Below are 20,545 nucleotides of genomic sequence, written 5' to 3'. Positions count from 1 at the left end.
AATGGCAACGTATGTAGCCTTATAGCAACTCTTGCCATTCCAGATATGCTTTATGGGACGGGCTGTGGAGATCCTGTGGTGTCCCAGTGATACCACATTGGAACCTCTGGACTAGACTAGGTCTAAGGAACATTGCTGCTCTAAAAGTGGTTTTATGAACTGAGATCAAACAGCTGGTACTTCCTTTCATAATAGGGCGCATTTATAACATGAGAAGCTTGGATTAGATGATACTTAACTGTTGTAAAATTCTGTCTTGAATGCACACACCCTTCCATAAAATAGAGAACATCCAGAGCCAGGCCAGCTTTCTGTCATCCTATTTGGAGGAAAGTCAGAGGCAAGTGACACAGGAGAGGCAGGTAGTTGGCTGGCTAAAAGGAAGAGTTATTATTCATAGTTTGCAGCCAAGGGGAGAGGACCCTAGTAACCATGTGTTGTCTTAGGATGTAGTTGAGGCCACTGCATTGAATTCTCAGGCTTGAGCTTTGTAGCGATAGGGAAAACCACAGCTTTCACATTCATCTATGGAGAAGAAAAATCAGTCCTTGAAGTTAAAATCAGTCTGAATTTGCATCAGCATGTGCTAATTTCAGATTCATTCTCTGTGCACATTCTTGGAGAAACAAAAATCAAGATTTATATTTAAGTCTGGCTAAAAAAACTAGCGTTAATAGAAAAGTTACCATCTAACTTTGGTGCTCCATGCTAACTCCTTTGAAAATGCAAATTTACTAATAATACCTAGAAAAATCCTTCCTTTGCACTTTCAGGAGCTAAGTTTTGTCGGGTTTTGCTTTCTGTTTTTATTTTTTTCCCTCTCCTTATCCCAAAAGAAAAGCAGTAATAGGCCAAATGGAGAAAATGGCAGTCTAGTTTAATAAGTCATTTTATTATTCTATTATAGTTTCATCTGAAGATATTTTCTTCCCATATGAGGGCCATGTAAAGGTTAAATTTTTAGAAGGAACATTGCTGAAATATTTTTGTTAGAGGTTGTTTAAGATCTGCTAAGATTTGAGGAGTGTTTGTGCTTTTTATTTTTGGCATATTCTGTAAGTAGGCTTAAGTATTACCTGCCCTTTTCTGAAGTTTTGACTGAATATTTTTACCTTATGTATGACTAAATTCTTTAACTTAAATATATCCTTTTACATTTAGGAAAACTAATAAATGACAAAAGCGGTAAAAAGGAGTAATTTTAAATGTAATTTATTAGTTAAAGCAGGTGATAACCCATGTGTCCTTTTTTTTTTTTTTAAAGATTTTATTTATTTGTTTGACAGAGAGAGATAGTGAGAGATAGTGAGAGCAGGAACACAAGCAGGGGGAGTGGGAGAGGGAGAAGCAGGCTTCCCGCTGAGCAAGGAGCCCGATGCGGGGCTCGATCCCAGGACCCTGGGATCATGACCTGAGCCGAAGGCAGACGCTTAACGACTGAGCCACCCAGGCGCCCCGCATGTGTCTCTTTTTTATATAAGCTATGTAGTCTTAAATTCGATTAATTGAATATTTATAAATTGAGTGCTATTTAAAATGAACTAAGGAATCTCACTGGGTAAGGTAACCCTGACTCTAATCCTTTGGTAATATAAATAATTGTGCTTTGTCTTAGCAGTTTGGGCATAATTGTCCAGAAAGTCAGAAGTCAGGTTTATTGCAGAATCAAGAGAACCTTCTGAGGACTGCAGGGAGTTACAGAAGGTGATGATCCTTTCATGGCTTAGAGATGCAGCCTTGTCAGGACTGGTCCTGCAGATATACCTAGGTGCTTAGGAGATGAGGCAGAGCTGGGATAGCCTACACTTACAGATCTTTCTGGGATCAGGTTTGAGGAAGTGAATACCTAGGTTATGGGGCACCTTCTAGGGTGGAAACATATCCGACGTCACGTGGAAGCAGTAGCTGTCCCTAGGCAGGTACTGTTTTCTTCTGATCAGATGAATGATTATTAGTACATTTTTCTGAATCCCTAGAAATTCCCTTCTGTTTTCTAGATTGTACTGTGAGGGGGTTTTGTTGATATCATTGTGATATCTTTGGGTTTGCCTACATCTACCTCCAGGAAGTTCCATCTTAGCAGGATGAACCAGCGAAGACTGAGGTCATGTGAGTAAATGACCCCTGCGGACATGCAGGCAGCTTCCCAGACTTCAGGGCTTGAACAGCTGATAGAGTTCAGATAAGCAGTCCAGCTGGCTACATCTTCTATTTCCCACCCTTAGGTTGAGATGGAGGAAGTAGAAATTGAATAATAAAATGTCTCTAGAAGAAGCCTAGATAACAATCTTGATTGTCACAGTCACTGTCTTGTGCTTAGCCCAACTAGCCCATGGCTTAAGGTTTATATGAACTCACATGAAGCTAGATCTGTAGTTTCTTGTGGCTGTGAATTTCTAGTTCCTTGGATATTTAGGAGTTCTTGTGTGGATTGAATGAAATTCATCTCTGAAGAAAGTTAATAACAATGAGGGTAACCAGAGGACACCATGAAATGCTAATACCTTGTCTGTTATGTCTCATGTATTGTGTAAATCTGACAACAACTTCACCTCAAAAGCCAGAGGCCACTCTGGAGAATTCCAGGGGGAACACTTTACAACATGCCTTTAGTAGTGTTTCCATAGGTATCAATATCAGAGCAGCCTACCTCCATCTGTACTTTACTTAATCCTGTAGAGGACCGAGGAGAAATTCAGAGCAAGTTCCTTTCTTCTAACTGAGAGGTCCCTTATGCAGAATACACTGATGTACTATATATGAGTAAAACAAAAACAAGCTTCTTGTCTCTTGCTTCTCTCTGCCCTTCTGTGTCGGGGGAGGATAAAGAAGAAGGTCCCTAGCCCAAGGGATCTTCAGGATTACAGCTTTCAACTCTGTAGTTAAGGTATATTGATGATGGAGTAGGGTGAGGGGGAGATGTAGCCTGTGGGCTCTGTAGGTGGGATGTGACACAGGCTGGATAGGGTATCTGATTACATCAGGTTGCTTCAAGGGGGGGGCCAGAGTGCACCTCCTTTTATGATGCTGACTGGTACTGAGCAGCCTTTTACAAAGATTGGCTAGGCTTTCATTGTCTCGGTTATGCATGCCCAAATAACCCACTAACCCTCTCAACTTATAACACACATACAAAAGACAGATATTTAAAGGCTGGGGATACGGTAATGAACATGCTGTCCCTAATTTTATGGAGAGACAGAATATAAACTAATAATAATATGAGGAAAAAATAAAGCAGAGTGAGAAGAAAGTGGGTGAAAGGGGTTGGAGTGTGCCATTTTAGACAGTAGGGTCAGAGAAGGCCTTCCTGAGAAGGTGACGTTTGGGCAAACCTAAATTATCAGAAGGAGCAAACTCTGCCAAAATATGGAGAGCGCAGATTGCAGGTCAAGGAATCAGCAAGTAGGAAAACTTGAGGCAGGAATGTCTCAGCATCTTGAGGATGGGAGGGCTGGTGTGGCCTGAGGAGCTGAGAGAAGGAAGAGTAGAGGAGAGAATGTCAGAGGTACTAGGTCCTTGGAAGGGAGGAAGGATTTTATTATGGGTGCAGTGTGAAGTAATCAGTTTTGAGCAGGTAAATGATGTGCTCTGATTGATGTTTTTAAAAGATCTATATGCTGATTGGAGAACGGGTTGCAGGGGGACATTGTAGGGGCAATTCTGGAAGCAGGGAAACCAGCTAAAAGGCTATTACAGTAATCCAAGTGCAAGGAGACTGGCTTGGATCACAGAGAAGCATTTACTTCTAAATTCAAATTATTGCACTATACTTAAAGTACACCATCTTGCTCTTAAGAGTTACAGATATCAAATGACTTAGGAGATAGTTTTAGGACCAGGTGGAAAAAAAACTCATTGGAAGGCAGCATTTGTTTGCAAAGTTCAGGTCCCAGAAAGAGGATATTCCGTCACACCACTAACAAGAGGAGTAGTTCACTGTTCTTATGGGGATTGATTTCTCGAAGTAGAGGAGCCCACTAGGAGAGGCGATGCAGGGAGTAGCCCTGCGGCCACCCTTAAAAAAAGGTGCCCAGCATTAAGCACAAGTGTGGTATTAGGAGTAAACCTGAAGAGAGAACTGGCTGGAAGTTAATGTTCTTACAGTGGTCTGAGGCTGCTGGGGTATGTGGACGTGAGGCCTCCCCCCTTTCCCTGTCCTGTTGGAATGCATTCCCTTTCCAACAATAGGAATTCCTCTCTTTTACTGAGGACCCCCAGTGTAAAGTTGTCAACTCTCGCCACCTGGTGTAGCCCTGTTCCTGCTCGGAGACACCACAGGAGACTCTGCAGAGGCAGAACGTGGGATACCAGAAGACCGGTCCACAGCCCTTCTTCCTATCCTACCTCTGCTCTCATTAGCTGAAGGCTTTTAATGTGCTTTAGTTGCTCAGGTGCTCCCAGGTTCTACACTGCCTTTGACATTGTCTTTTCTACAACTAGCTGCCAGCCCTTGGATGTCCAGGAGTGCCCTCTCCCCTGTGTAGCCTGTGGCCAGGAGTCATTTGCATCTCAGATATACCCAAGAATTCGCTTCAGCATTGGTTGCTTTGTGTGGTCACACTGGTTCTGCATTCTCCTTTTGGTCTTGTATATAAACAGGCCATGCGGGGGGATGCATTTTTAATTTTTAGTATCCTGTAATCTAGCAGAGTGCCTCTAGACCTTCCTTCACATGCCATTTTGAGACCTGTCTCTTAGAGTCTTGTATTTGCATCTCAGTCTCTCAGACTCAGCAAATTTGTTGGTATATTAAAAAAATATATGCATTTCCTCACAATTTAAGAGTAAAGATTAAATGATCTGACAGTGTCACAATGGAAATTACTGGATTCTCATGTGACTTTCCTGCTTTGTGTAGCTTCGTGACTTTTATGCAGTTACATTGGTGGGTATTCTCTGCTGTCTTCTCCCCAAGTCTGTCTTCACTTTCTCCAGTTGAATGCTTAGGATGCTTCTAGCTAGGACATGGACCTATGTGGGCTTATTCAATATTATTCCCTAAATGGATGTAATTGTTGACTAGTTACTAGTTACTCAGTCTTTCCCCAACTTTGGTGTAGCAGGTTGTTCTAGCTTCATTGCGGGTTTTTCTGGAGCAGCTGACCACGCTTTCCTTGGAGGAGATGGGGGATGGGCATAAGGCCCATTTCTCTGTGTGCCCATAGCATTCTCTGTGCCTGTTTCCTATTGACAGATGTGGTGGTGACACCCGATCCTGGATCCAGAAGAATTTATGACTTTCATCTCAGTTCACTTTATTTTTTTTTTCCCTCACAGAAAGTGATTTATTGCTTTTAGAACAAAATAAGATGCTTTCAGAACTTTTGTTAGTGAAGGAAAACAGCACTTGAAAACTTTTCTAAAACCTGATTTTGTGAGCTGATGGAAGTAAGCACTTCAACATAGAACACTTGCCCCTTGCAACTGTGTGGAGCCGGAGCTGTTGGTTCGATAAAGCTAACCCCTTAGGAGCGGGGCTCGTGCTTGCGGCCGCTGTACCAAGTGTCGGGTCTGACCTCCTCGCCCTGACGCCTGCGGAGCTCTGCCTCCTCCAGCACCCACTCACGGCTCTTCCTCACCACCCCGCACCTCACGGTCCTGTAGGGCATCCTATGTGGGAGACACGCCTCTGAGGAGATGGATGGCGCGGCCTGGCTGGTACCCGAACGAATCCAGGCAGGGAGCAATGAGTTGGGTGGCCTCGGATGCCCCTTCCGCCACAGAATTCCCCACTTTTGGACTCCCTCTCCTCCTCCAATGATATGCCCAGGGGCCAAAGCCATTGTTTAGTAGGAGGGCAGGAGGTGAGAGACCGCACTCCCTCACAGGCCTCTTTGTGGTAGATGACTATGTGTTTAGGTGTGTTTGTTAGGTGTTGCCTGTGGGGCAGGCTGGGGGCCAAGCTACTTGTGGGGCAACGCAGGCCAGGATCAGCTCCTGAGAGCCTGGCACTACCCAAGGAGAGCTAGAGGCAGGAAACTTGCAACTACAGATGTCTGAGGCAGGAAAACAAGCCTGCCAGCGTGTGGCAGCCCTGACAGCCATCCTCAAGGGCGGATCTTGGCCTTCAGCACGGACTGAGGAGAAAAGGGCATCTCACTTCATTTTAAATTCAGATACAGAGGCAGCCACAGAATAAAATCAATCCCATTACTTTACAATTTTCTTATGCTATCTACCCTCTAATGAAGCACCTGCCTCTCCTCCTCTGTATATTATATGTATGTATATGTATATTATATGTATATATAATATATATTATATATGTGTCATGTTGTGTTATATATTACTTTTATGTTACATATAACACACAAAGCACATATATTTATACACACAGACACAGACACACATATGTATCTACTTCTGTCTCCAAATTTCTCCTGTGCTGCAGACCTATCCATCTTCACTTAGTCCCACAACCAAAACTCAGTTATGTCCCAGATGGAACTCATCCCCCTCTCCCTGCATAAGTTTGCATCTTCTCCAGTGTTCCTTATCTGGGTGAAGGGCCTCACCATCTCTCCACTTACCGGAACTTTCATGTCATCTTCTTGCTCTCCCTCATCTAATGAATCTCCAAAGTCTGTTGATCCCAGTCGTAAGTGGTCTTTAATCCCTCCTACCTAGTTCATTTCTTGCTAAGATTGCTTCAGTAGCCTCCTCAGTGGTTCTTCTATTTTCAGTCTTCTTCACCTCTAAAATTGCACGTTGCTTATAGAATGCTTTTTCTAAAACATAACTGTGTACCTATTGTTTCCCTATTAAACTGGTTATTCTGTTTGTTCCCACAGATCCATTCTCTTCCTTCCTTCCCCGGCTTGGTGCCTGGAAGCTGGCATCTGTGGACTGTATCACCTGGGCTTGTTTGCCCTTTGGTTCCCATTGGGTTTGGCCAGTGAGAGGCCCTGATGGGAGGGCAGGAGAGAGAGGTTGAAGTAGTCATACCTTCATCCCACCATCCTACATTTTGGCAAGGATTGCATCCCATTAGACTGTCCCCCGGGCTTCAGTAGCTCCAATAACATCGAGTCCTACCTTTGCCGTTTCAGGCCTAGGGATGTTAAAGGCTTCCGGCTGTTGTTGATGTCTAGGAAGTTCATGGTGCCTTAGTTTACAGTGTTAATGCCTTAACTCTGTCCACATCCTCACTGAACTCTTCAGTGAAACCCTTTGGAGTGTCAGCAGTTTCCTGCTGAGACTTTGATACTTACCTAAAATGCTTCAGTGCTCTGCTTTCAGCATGAAGTCCATACTCCTTAAAGTGGTAACCACTGCTTACCTTTCTACTGCAGATGTTGAAAGGTCCTCATGTATTCCCCACACTCCATCCTCAGTGAATGACTGAACCACTTCTGTGATTTCCCTCATCTCTGTGGTTTTGTACATACTTGCCACCCTCTAACCTGTCTTCTCTGTCTCGTTGCCTCCGACTTATCCTTCAGTACTCAACTCACATTTCCTCTTTTCTAGAAGCTGCCCCCAATTCTTGCCCTTTACTTCAAGATTGAAGTACCTGTTCTCTGTGTTCTTACAGTGCCTTCCATATATCATAAGAGTATTGACACTAGACTGTAATTTTTTGTCTGTCTTCTGTGGGTTGGAAAGACTGAGGGACTATAATTACCATGTAGAAGAATTCATTGGTTAGAGAATGTAAAAATAGCATTATTTTTGTGCATAAAAAAGAAAAAAAAAGATAAGATTCTGGGAACTTAAATATTTTTAGGAAATATATTCTCTTTTCCATCTCTCAGTTCCAAGGTGTAAAGCTCTGAAGGAAATGGATTTTATTAAAACTTCTAACTCAGACTGTTATTGCTACAATCAAAATTCCCAAGTGGAGTGGAAATACATGTGGTCAACTATACAGGTAAGAGCCTACATTTAAATCATGTCTTAGGAACTGAGAATTAAAATGTACTATTTCAAGAATAAAAAATAGCTTTTATATGACACAAAGCAGTGTATCAGTATGAAAGCTGATTTGGGAATCACATAGAGTGGCCCAAGGGAAAGGGACGTGTGGAAGGGAACATTAACTCTTCATACTCTCTGTCAGCCCTTCTCCAAACCACTCCAAATAAATATGGTATCTAAGTGAGCACAGCGTACTTGCTGTTCAGACACAACTCAAGACAACACCCTCTCTCCTACTTTCCAAAATAATTGCTGTCCCAACTGCTCTCTGATCCCAGGTATGGCCAAGATAATAGTTAATCTCAGTAGCCTAGTACCTTCCTTCATTCAGCACTTAATATATTTATTAAGCACTTGCTAAGTGCCAGGAACTACTATTATAGGCTCTTAGGATACATCCATATCTTAGGATCCTAAAACAGATCCCAGCTCCTGTGATGTTTATACTCCTAGGGGTAGGGGATAGGCCATAAATGTAATAGAGAAGAAAATTATAAAACAAGTAAGTGCTATGAAAAAAGAAAATGTAAAGTAGGTGGAATGCGGGAGGTGGGGAGCAAGTTACAGTATAAAAAGAGTGGTCAGGGTAGTTCTTGTTGAGAAGGTGATAGTTGAGAAAGATTTTAATGAATTTAGTGAGTTACCAAGATAATATGCCAAGAGAGTGTATTCTAGGCTGCAGGAAAAGATAGGACAGCATATCAGAAGGCACATGATGTTGATATGTACTATTACTGATAATATACACCACTTTGATCACCTGGTTAAGGTGGTATCTGGCAATTTACAGTTTTACCACTGTAAAGTGACCATTTTGCCCTTTGTAATAAGTATTTTGAGGAGGTAATTTGAAACTATGTAGATATCCTTTTCCTCATCAAACTTTCACTCCCTAGTTTTATCATCCATTGATGATGCTTGCATGAATCAATTATCATCATGATGTTTATCAAATGGTCATTTTCTAATTCCATTATTCTTTCTACATTCATCAGCACTCTTCAATAAGGAGGAGTTTTTCCTCCTCCACTTTATTTATATCCACATAGTATTACAGATTGCAAATTGATTCAGTGGATTATAATCCATTACCTCATTATTTATTTTGACATTCAAATTGTCCTGGATTTGGCCAGTAGGAGCACCTTCAGAGTAGCTCATGTGTCCTTTTAATTTGTATCTATCATTTGAGCATCTTCTGGCAAACAAGATGTTCCAGGCTTTTCTTATAATTTCTTAAACCCAGCTCTGGAATCACACATTTTTTCAAGGAACATTCAGTTAGGTGTGTTTATTAGTGCTGGGATACCATTGTCATGTGTAGACACCGAAACATACACACCCATACACCTGTGCACATATCTGTTTCTGTCTCTCCATCTGTTGAGAAACATGAGTTCTGATATCTTCCATACTACTGGGTTCATTCTAATCTCTCTCCTTGCCATATTTGTAACTTTTTTCTCTGATGGGGGAAACTGGTTTTCATTATTCTCAATATATTGATTTATTTGTCTAATGCTAGAATAGTAATTTGTTTATTATTTATTTGTCAATATTTGTTTAGAGTGTGTTTTACCTCTAGTTTAAGAGTATATAGTCTAAATACTGTGCTCCAGAATTAGGTTAATTTATTCCCACACACCCTCCTTTAATATGGTTATATTATTCATTTGAAATATATTGGGTTTTATTTGTTTCCATTTCCATTTGAAATATATTTGTTTTTATTTGTTTTCCCAGGGTTTTTCCCTATCTTAGTTGATCTTATTATCATTTATTAGTAGGTACGGTATTAATATGGTTTTAAATCACAACTCTGTGCAGGAGTATTCTCAGAGAAGTGTCACGCCCCCTCATTCCTCTACCCATTCCTACCAAGCCCTTGTGGGTAGTCAGTCTTACTAGATTCTATGTCTTTCCTGTGTTTCTGTCTGCAAAATGAAGCAATGCATGTTTATAGACAGTGCTAAGGAGTGAGTTTAGATGGAGGACCAAGAGATGAGCCTTGGGTCAGTCTTATATATAGGCAGGAGGAAGGAGCCAGCAGAGGAGAGAGAGAAGGAGCACAAGTGAAGATGTCCAGGAAACTGCAGGAAGAAGGTGTTACAAGGAGAAGGGAATGATCAGCAGTGCTAAATGCTGTTGATGGATCAAATACGATGACTGAGAATGAATTGGCCATTTGATTTAGCAACATGGAGGCCACTGGTGACCTTGTCGGGGACAGCCTGTTGGGAATGAAACACTCCATGATTGAAGAGGGTTAAAGAGAGAATGGGAGGAAAAGAACTGAAGATTGCAGGTATGGGCAACTTTTTAAAAGAATTTGTTTGCAATGGGAAGCAAGGGGATAGTTGGAGGGGAAAGTAAAGTCAAAAGAAGGCTTTCCCCCCGCAATGGGAAAAGTATCAACATGTTTGTATGCTGGTAGTGATGTAGGAAAGATGTTAAGGTTTGAAGTTAACAGCCAAGAAAGAATTCTTGAGACATCTTTGGTGCAAAAGGTGAGTTCATTAAAGTATGGGGATGGGACCATGGGCAGAAAGAGCTGCACTGAGATCATGAGCAGTGGCTTATTATATACTTCTGAAGTTGGGAGGGGGTTAGGGATAGCGTAAGTCTCTAAGGAATTTTGGAAGCAAGGTTTCCAGGACCTTGAGAGGACTAGCTATTGTTGGGAAAAGGTCATTTATTACTGACTAATAAAACCTGAATCATGAGACCCTTCAGATGTATATTGGTGGGTCATATGCTTGGGGGATGATTGCCGACATGTATCTTGGGCGGTAGAGATAAAGGAAGTTTCCAAAGGAATTTTTATATGTTAAAATAGACTTACAGGATCCTGGGGGTTGGGCTAAGATTGCCTTTTGCCCTTAGCAAAGTATGAACATTGAGGCAGCTGAGTTTCTAGAGGAATGTCACTCTCCCTGTTTCAAGGACTTATCAGTGGGCTATAGGTAGAAAGGAAACTTAATTTTTCTTTTGCCTTTGTTTCCCACATCAATAGGATGGTCCAATAGAGAGGGAAGAAGTATTAGGATGTCCTTGAGTAGACAAAGGTGGATCTGATTCAGTGCCCTTAGAATCTCCTTTAAATCTCCTGTGTGGCAGAAAATTCCTCCCCACAGGCAGGAAGCAGAGCACGTGCCTGCAGGTGCCCACCGGTGGTTGGGTAATGGGATAGGAGCCTGTTGACATCGTTTTCTTCCATTTTCAGCCAAGAGTGAGGATGAGGAGGAGGTGTTGGTATTAAGGAAAGAAAAGCTGTGAAATCTTTGTTGAAGAGAGTGGAGAGTAGATAGGAATGTGTGGTATGATCGCCTGTAGCTTCAGGTCCCATTTCAGTTTCACACTCAGGGGCGTGTAGTCAGACAGCTGTGTGTCTATCTAGCACCATTTGGTGGTGAAAATGCAAGAGTGGAATGGGTGGAGAGTTGGATTTTGCAGGTGGGTGTGACAAAGCAAGAACAGCGCAAAGGAGTCAGGGGTACATGCAAGGGAATGATTTATAATCATTGATCATGGAATTTAGCTGGATAAGAAGGGGCTAAGGACATCAAAGGGGTGAGGAGCAGGGGAAAAATGCTTGATCCATGGTGGGTCAAAGGCTTCCTGGGTTCAGGGTCCTATAAGGGGCATGTTGGAAAGGTAGGAGTTGGTGGTCAGCCAGTGGGATGCATGAAACAACCTGTAGAGGGCCTGTAGTTTGGTAATGACAAGGTCCAGGGTGTGGCCATGGGAGTGATTAGCTGAGGTCGGGCAGAGGACAAGACTACAAGAGGAGAGGAGTTCAAGATGCTGAGAGTCAGAGTATAGGAAGGAGTTTGGTGTATATATTGTGCATATTGAATCCCTGAGAAGTATGACAGGAAATAGAGAGAGAGAGCAATAGTGAGCCAGGAGCTAACATCCAAGAGAAATGAGGGTAGGTAGTGGGTTATATCACCTGATGCCCGAGATTCAGAGCTGGTGATCTCACTCCCCTTTTCTGGCTCACCTTACTCTTGAACAAAGAAGAGTATGAATAGAGAGGGACAGACAAAGGCAGCAGCACAATTGTCATTTAATGATCACTGACTGGATTGTCACTGTCTGCTTGGTACTGTAGCCAGTACTTTGTTGTGAGATTTGAATAGGACCCGTGGTTGGATTCTTCTTCAGAGGGCATGGGGAGAGAAGCCTGAATTACATATGCGCAGCTGATCCAGAGGAAGTGCTTTTTCTCAAACACAGTAGACAATGGTAGAGATAATAAACCCCATTATAAACCAAGTAGTTTGCCACCTGTTACTTTCTGCCATCCTTTTTCCCATGTCCCTTGGCCACACGACTTGCTAGAAGAGGGAGTTAAATCACCTACAACTCGGGGGAAGAAACATCCACTTTGCAAAGTCTCTGCGCTGCTCCAGTATGTTCAAACTAAACACAAACCTGTAGGTCCATCGCTGGGATCCCTGGAATTGTGTACATCTGACTGTCTGTTCTTTACTCTGTTATCTCGGGCTTTCTTTACTCCTCTGCTCATGATTTTAAGGAGCTTATGAGAAGGAGCTTATGTGTTTATAGATTTGTTTGTTCTTATTTTATAGGTGAAAATTACCAGTTCAGGCCTGCTCAATATTGTATATATCACAGAAAGACGTAATTGTCAGTATCCAGAAACCGTTCTATCTTTTATCAAATGTATGATTCATAATTTTTGGACACCAAAGGAGTCTAATGAAATAACCATAATCATCAATCCATATGGAGAGACCATGTGCTTTTCTGTGAAGCCTGTGAGGAAGATATTTGTCTATACAATTAGTGTGAATCGAAACAGTAAGTCTTTTTCTGATTTTCTGGATTGAGTTTTTCTGGAGTGACATTTCAATAAATTGACTTTTCTCTTTTTTCACTAACTACATTGACACAAAATCTTTGTTGTGTGTGTCTTTTTTACTCCAGTTGTAGATTTCAAACTCTTCCTTGTGTTTGTGGCAGGCATTTTCCTCTTCTTTTATGCAAAGACATTGAGTCAGTAAGTATCCATTTTTACTTTCTTAATTTTGTGAATTATCATTTATCCTTTTAAAAAGAGGATAGGACAATTTTGACCCTATGCTAAATATTTCCGTACTAGCTTGTAGTTCTTGCTTTAGGTTTTACAAACAATAGGTCTGAAGATAGTGCTTGAAAGGCCTTTAAAAACTAGTAACAGTACACATGATATGTATGTATATATTACAGAGTGCTTTTACATGCATTATTTTGTTATGTATTAATATGCATTTTTAAAATTTGATCCTCTTAACAATTATGTAAGCTCTGTATTATTGTTCTCATTTTATATATGAGAAAACCAACATTCATCATCACATGACTAGTTCTTGCTAGGGCTGAGATTTATACTCAGGTTTTCTGATGCCAGATGCCTTGCTCTCTCTATTAGATTCAAGCTGTCTCCAAGATTTGTGGCTCTGATACAGAAGGTTGAATTTAACAAGTATCTGACTCTTGGATAAACATATTATCCTGATATTTTGTGTATTACAACTTCTCTCATGAAAAAGGAGTCTTTTTCCAGTAATATTTTACTTCTTAGCTTGCTATTCTTAACATTGTTCATCTTTCTCGTAGTATAATTAAGTGTGTTTAATGTAATCTGTGGCCTTTAGAAACCCAATGTTAGTTACATAGCCTGAAGAGTAACACTTGGACTCAGAGGAACTAGGCTGCAAGCCTGAATCCTCCAGTTGGCAGATACTCACTTGGGGATGGTCTTTAACTTTTTGGTGCCTTTGTTTTCTCCTCTGTGAAACTTAGACATGGATAGCTGGTTCACAGGGCTGTTGTGAATGCATGCAGACCAGCATCTGCTACATGTTAGGTGCTCACTAATTCCTCTTGCATCAGATTCTAAACATAGAAGGTAACTCAGACATTTTGTTTTAAGTTAGTGGCAAGCTGTTTACCATAAACTTCAAGTACAGGCTTCATTTTTTAAGAGTATAGGATGTAATTAAAGCTACCTTCTGAGTTTTTCTCCTTAGTATTCTTTATGGCTACTGTCGTCAGGTCAAACATGGTTTTAATACTGAAAGTGCTGCTTAGCATTTAAATGGCTTTTATCTGCTTGTCTTGACAGAAGTCCTATTTTCTTTTACTCTTCTGGGACCGTGCTAGGTGTTCTAATGACCTTAGTCTTTGTCCTGCTGCTGGTGAAAAGGTTTATTCCTAAGGTAGGCATACTGTGTATAAATGAATAAAAGAGGGAAACCATGATCTCATAGAAATGAAAAATTGATCAAAGTTAATTCACATTGATTGTGACAGTTCCTAATTCAGACTGTATTTCTGCGTTGTATAAACTGACTTTAAAATGTATCTTTTTCTAGAGATTCCATTTTTATTTGTTATTATATATACCCTAAAGTAAGTATTAAGTTTTGATGATAATTTTTTTGAGACCCTTTTACTTTTGGGTAATACAGTTTTCTTATGAGTGGCAGGGGACTGACATATGCTGAGTAGAAATTTGTCTTGTCTTAGCAGAGCTGAGGAATATTGTGATGCTGAACCATCAAGGCCTTGAATACCTGCACTGCTACATCTGGGGATTTCTTCATTATTATTAGTTCCCGAAACACCTTTAATGAAAGAGAGCTCTGCACTTAGTTGAGGATAAATATTAGTTCATGATGATGATGTTGCAGATACTCTGATTAAAGCTTGCAACACCGGCATTATTTTGAGATAAATTTCTTCTTTGAAACAGTGCTTTTCCAACTTTAATGTACTGAGGATCCTATTGAAATGCAGATTCTGACTCAGACTCTGCCATGGGGCCTGAGAGTCTGCATTCCAGCAAGCTCCCAGGTGATGCTGATGCTGCTGGTTCATGGACCATAACTTCAACAAGACTCTAGAGAGTATCTTGAATTGACTTCAATGCAATTTGATGTAGAAGTTTCTAATACAAAGGGTTTATTTGTTTACTCCTATTTTTGTGAGTGAATGAACCAAAAACTGTCATTTATTTTCTTCCACACACAGTATAGCACCTTTGGGGCTCTAATGGTTGGTTGTTGGTTTGCTTCAGTTTATTTTGTGTGCCGATTGATGGAGGATCTGAAGTGGCAATGGCATGAAAACAGAATATATATATTAGGTAGGTAATTTTTTAAAAATATGTCCTATTATTGGTAAAGCTGAAAAGTACAACTGGAGACCTTCTTTGAAAATGTTTCTCTCTGGCATCTAAATTTTCCTTTTGAACTAAGGAGAAGTGCTGTTAAAAATATTTTATTTTATTCCCACAGTTGATGATTTCAGTTCATTAGATCTCATTTTAGACTGTTTTCCCTATGACATCTTTCTTTTTCTGTACTAATGATCAAAAGAGCACAAAAGTATTTGTCTCTTTTGACTGCTTTTATGCTATTGAATTGTGGTTAAGCTCTAACCAGATCTAACTTGTAATGAAAAAATTTCTCTGAAATGTGGCTCTTTCTTTTTCTTAATGTACTCAGCATGAAAGGTGAGAAGTTCTAAATATAAATGACTAATGAAAACTTGAATTTTCAGAAACAGGCTATTAAGAAACCACTTGTTCTTATTTCATGTAACCAAAAACAACTTTTTAAAATTATTTATTTGTTTTAATTGGGAAATAATGGAGAATGGGAGGATCAGTTTTCTCCTAACCCCTTAGCACCAAATTTTTCACAGAAGTCCACCCACCCAAAACAAAAGCAATCAATTTTTTGTTTTCCTTGAAGATTTTGTCTTTAGCTCACTCTCCTTTTTTTGATTAAAAAAATGTTTTTTAAAGATTTATTTATTTATTTGAGAGAGAAAGAGAACGTGCACAGGCAGGGGGAGGGGCAGAGGCAAGAGAGAAATCCTTAAGCAGACTCTCTCTGAGCACGCAGCTGGACAGGGGACTCAACTGCGGAGCTCCATCCCAGGACCCTGAGATCATGACCTGAGCTGAAATCAAGAGTTGCCCGCTTAACCAACTGAGCCACCCAGGCGCCCCTATGATAAAGTATTTTTAAATAAATTATAGATATCATGGTATGTTCCCCTAACTACTTCAATAAGCATCTCTAAAAAACAAGAGCATTTTCCTCTATAGTTAAATAACTGTTAAATCTAAAAAAAATAATAATTACATAAATTACTCAGGTCATGTTTAGATTTAATAGGCGTCCTTGATGGTTGGTCTGTATAAGGGTAGATATAGTCCAGAACCATATTTTGCATCTACTATGTCTTGTAAGTCTTTTATAATCCATAACAATTCCTTTTTTCATCATAGCGATATGCTGAAAAGACCAATCTAGTTGTCTTATAGAGTGTCCCACTTTCTGGATTTCTCTGATTACTCTTTTGCAGTATAATTTAACTTGCTCCTCTCTCCCCTGTATTTTCTGAACTGGAAATTAGACCTTGAGGCTTGCTTAGATATGAATGAAACACTTTCGGTGGAATACATAAGAGGAGATGTGCGTTTCACATTGGATCCCAGCAGGAGATGCAGAATATCTCATTACCCCACTGTTGTTAGTGCAGAAACTGAGCACTGCACTAGCGGGTGCAGCCTGATCCCTCCACTATAAAATTGTATTTTCCTTTTTTAGCTAGAAAGTAAAAATAAAAAATAGAGTTTGTAGCCAACTGTGACATATGCTGAGGCTTAAATCCTGACCAAAGCAACCATGATAACATTTGTCCAACTAGGACTCTGGACTAAAAAACAGATATATATCATAATAATTTATTATTAAATATCCTTAATTATTATGGAAGGCAGTGTAGTATCTCACATGGAAGGAATAACTATCCCTCTATGTGTTTTTCAATCTTACTTCTTCAGAAAAAGAAGTCCTAAATATGAAGGCTCTCTGATACGTTATTAGCTTAAGTCAAGGCTGTGCCAGGATTTTTCATACAACTTTTCAAGTTCAAATTTTCAAGTTCTTCTGCTTTTTTACAGGCTATGTCCTAACGGTGGGATTTCTCAGCTTTGCTCTTTGTTATAAACACGGACCCCTTGTTGACGAAAGGAATGTAAATCTTCTGACGTGGACACTGCGGCTCCTCGCCCTGCTCCTGATCTATTGTGGGGTCACCGTGCCCCAGTACTCATATGCACTTATGATCCTCATCCTGTCCTCCAGGAGTCTGCACTACCCATTGAAAGCATTCAGTTATATGAGGTGGTGCGTATCTTTTTTGCCTTGTAAATTGGACATTTTGAGCTCTGATTTTATTTACTGTTTTGGTAAGTTTCTTGCACGTGTCATATTTTGTCTCATAATTAACTACATTTCATCTGGAGATTTGAGAGAGGAGGAGGAAAGAGAACGTAAGCATCGAATCCCATCTCCATTTCTAGTCTTCATTAATCTTTCAGAAGACTTCCCCCAATTACTAGGTAATTACAGCTCACCCAGAATTCACTGAAATCAGTGGCGCACTCTGGGTTGCCTAAAATTTCTACTTTCATTCTACATTTCCTTTCATTAGGGCCCAAGATTGCTTTAAAGGTATTTGTTGTGCTTATGAAATAGAGGTAGAAAAATAATTGAAAGGTATTATTTATGTTTAGGACTTTTTTTTAGGTTTTAAGTTAAGGCTTGAGCCCTTTAAAAATACAGAAAGAGAAATGAGGTAACTTCTATTGCCACAGCTTTATTATGTCTCTCCTTAGTCATTGAGTTGAACACCTGTTTTTGTGTCGGGTGCACAAACGAAGGGGATAGTTTCTTCCCTTGGTGTGTACTTGTTGAGACAGCAGCATACGTTTCTGTATCTTTGAAGTGTTAAGATGTACCTGTTCAGGGACTGTGGCACACGGAGTTCAGGAGAGTTCCTGAAGAAGAAATTACTAGGCTGAATCTTCGTGAATTAAAACAGCCAGGTGAATAAATGTGGAAAGGACTTTCCTGACAGGGAGAAGGCCCAGTCTGGTAGCATCATGAGGCTGGTGAGCAAGGTGGGCGTCAGCAAGGTTGTGGAGGCATCACAGGCTGTGTTAAGGAATCTAGTCTGATCCTGTACATAGTGGAGGCCAGAAGCCATTATGCATTTCAGTCAGCATTCTCTGCCTGCTGCTTAGACTGGAGTTATAAATCCGGTTGCTTGGGGCTGGTACTGAGTGGGTGATGCTGAGCAGGGGTAAGGCAGTGGGGCCATCATGAGGACTGTGGGAACTTCTATAGCGCAGCCTCATCAGAAAGGGGGCAGTCACTACTCAGCTTGAGCTGATTGTTGCCATGTAGGAATATGGGCCCTGCCTTGCCAGATCTTCTGTTTTTTGTTTGTTTTTTTTTGTTTTGTTTTTTAGAAAAGCTAGGAATATGGATTTGAATGTGAATTGTTATTATTTTTAAATATTGGTAACTAATCTGAAAGTAAAAATACATTCAATAGTCAAGATCAAAGCAGAGACCATGAACCTCCCTGGGTGGCAGGATGTGGCCCAACTGCCTTCTGGCACCGTAACTGCGTCACAGTGTTAAAAACGTACCAGTGACAGGACAGGGCCCTTGTGCAGAGAATGTTGGCAAGGCTGAGAGGCAGCAGGGCTGGGTCAGAGCGGCTGCTGTTACCAAAGAGCTCTCTGCCCTGAGAGGCCAACGGTGACTGGGATTACCAGAGGTCCCTCTGCTAGGAGGAGACTGGCCAGTCCACATCTCCCAGGCCTCCGGCCCTTCGCCAAGCTTGTGGCTTGAGGAACCCAAGATAGAATTTGGGCCTCTTTGCCTTTAAACATCCAGCTGCCCTGCCAGATGTAAAGTGTGTTCTGTTATCTGCATGATGGTCCTTCTGTGCACTTGCTGTGCATTCTGTTAACATGAACTTAATACAATGTTTTGTAACTTCCTTAGCTTTTCATTTTGCTAGTGAATAATTACACGAAGAACAACAGGAAAAAACAGGAACATATAGGTTAAGTAACAAACCAGAGAAATAATACCTTGATTTGTATAGTATTTTAGTTTTACAAAGAGCTGTTTGAATATATCCTAGTATATGGTAGCTACTCTCTTAATTGTCCTTGTTGAACTCTCACTATAGGCCACTAACTGTGCTAAACACTTTACATAAAATATCTCACTTAATCCCTACAGTGACCTCATGAGGTAGATGTTATTGCTTTCACTTTGTTCATATGAGCAAAGTGAGGCTCAGAACCATTAAGGAAATGCCTCAGTTGACAACTCAGTGGATAAACCTCAAAGCCAGGACTGTGTCCCAGTCTTCTGTGCAGAGACCAGAGGTTTTCCTCTAGGGAGACCAGGCTAGGTATTCAGAAAAGGAGAAGGAAATAATGTCAGTGGTACCCCAGTCTGACTCCTCACCACCACACAATCTTTAAAAGTTTAAAGGTTTTTCAGGTCCCAACCCTCAAGAGAATATATGTTTAAACCACCTTCTGGTAATTCTTATACTCATTTAGGTTTGGGAATCTCTGGTTAAATTAAATTTTAAACCACCCAAGAATATTTTTAAAAACTCATTGATAAATGTAACATATGTGTTAATACCTTATCATCATTGCCATTTTTATGAGATTCTTCTCTTTAGGACTTTTCCTGATTAGAAAAAAAAATTCCAGTATGAGCCCCTTAGCATGTAGCAAAGGAGGAGTTATAAATGATTGTACATAAACCATCCTTGTACAATAATTACTCCTCCTCTCTAGGATTAGTCAGAATCTCCACCACTAGGTGGAGGTGATATCCCACGAATCCTCCCTTCTTTTTTTTTTGGGCTAGCAACTAAGTGGTAATTGATTCTACCAGGTCTCCGCATCTCAAAGAATTGCTTCCATTAGTGCCCAAGATAATGAGCAGACCAAGCATAAAAGAGCCAGACTTTTAATGGTCTGATTGTGCAATTAAAAATCACTGAGAAGAGAAATACAATTAATATGTCTATCAGAAATTGAGCGTCAAATTCCTAGGAACATAATTTAGGAAGGTCCAGGAAGAAAGGAAATGTACTGTTCGGCCCAGACTGTGCATGTTCTATATACCTCAGTGGCGCTAAGAACCATGAGAGTACGGTGTGATATCAAGGAAGTTAAGTATTACTGTTCATTTCTAAGAAATGATTTTTTATAAATCTTAAGGTTTGAATAGAGCAGTCAAATATGACCAGGAATCTAGCAAACCATGCCACATGTTTTAGGAAAATGAAGAAATGGTTTACATCAGAAAAGCTGGTGGTTAAGTATCTTACTGAAGACGAGTACAGGGAACAGGCGGATATGGAAACGAACAGTGCCCTGGAGGGGCTGCGCCACGCCTGCCGCAGGCCTGACTTCCCCGCGTGGTTGGTCGTCTCCAGACTCCAGGCTCCCAACAAGTAAGCCCTGCTCAGCTGCTTGGACCAAATGTGGGTTAGAATGAGTGTGAAAATACTGTGGTAGTTTGTTGCACGTACTTCAGACTAGGAACAATGTGGAGGCTGTCGGAGGGTCTGCTTTTTCTTCAGTGCTCTGACTTGCAGAGAACTGCTAATGTCAGGACAGATACTTACCTGACGTGTTTGATAGGGAAGGTCAGAAAGATCACTTACAGGTGGGAAGTTACCGCTATGGAAAATCTTTTCAAAGTTTATCAAG

At 40.7% G+C, this 20,545-nt stretch overlaps 1 protein-coding gene and 1 non-coding gene across 10 annotated transcripts in view; one reads left to right on the top strand and one right to left on the bottom strand.

Moving 5' to 3' along the window:
• NEMP2 (nuclear envelope integral membrane protein 2) overlaps window positions 1-20,545 on the top strand; it is a 369,626-nt gene that overhangs the window by 335,731 nt on the left and 13,350 nt on the right. For all 9 annotated transcript variants that reach the window (XM_054506083.2, XM_064586834.1, XM_054506082.2 and 6 more), the window contains 7 exons: window positions 7,758-7,873; window positions 12,516-12,747; window positions 12,874-12,946; window positions 14,054-14,147; window positions 14,962-15,076; window positions 16,907-17,132; window positions 20,110-20,286. In XM_054506083.2, coding sequence (XP_054362058.1) covers window positions 7,758-7,873; window positions 12,516-12,747; window positions 12,874-12,946; window positions 14,054-14,147; window positions 14,962-15,076; window positions 16,907-17,132; window positions 20,110-20,286 — 1,033 coding nt within the window. The remainder of the gene's footprint in view (window positions 1-7,757; window positions 7,874-12,515; window positions 12,748-12,873; window positions 12,947-14,053; window positions 14,148-14,961; window positions 15,077-16,906; window positions 17,133-20,109; window positions 20,287-20,545) is intronic.
• Window positions 5,994-6,096, bottom strand: LOC123840107 (small Cajal body-specific RNA 20). The gene has a single exon (XR_006789917.1). It is a non-coding gene; the product is annotated as a small Cajal body-specific RNA 20 (non-coding RNA).

The sequence above is a fragment of the Mirounga angustirostris genome, unplaced genomic scaffold (assembly GCF_029215605.1).
Source record: "Mirounga angustirostris isolate CCGP_5_RB_7025 unplaced genomic scaffold, mMirAng1.0.hap1 SCAF_3, whole genome shotgun sequence".
Taxonomy (NCBI): Eukaryota; Metazoa; Chordata; class Mammalia; order Carnivora; family Phocidae; genus Mirounga; species Mirounga angustirostris.
Note: the sequence above shows the minus strand (reverse complement) of the source record. Positions and strands in the feature narration are given on the sequence as shown.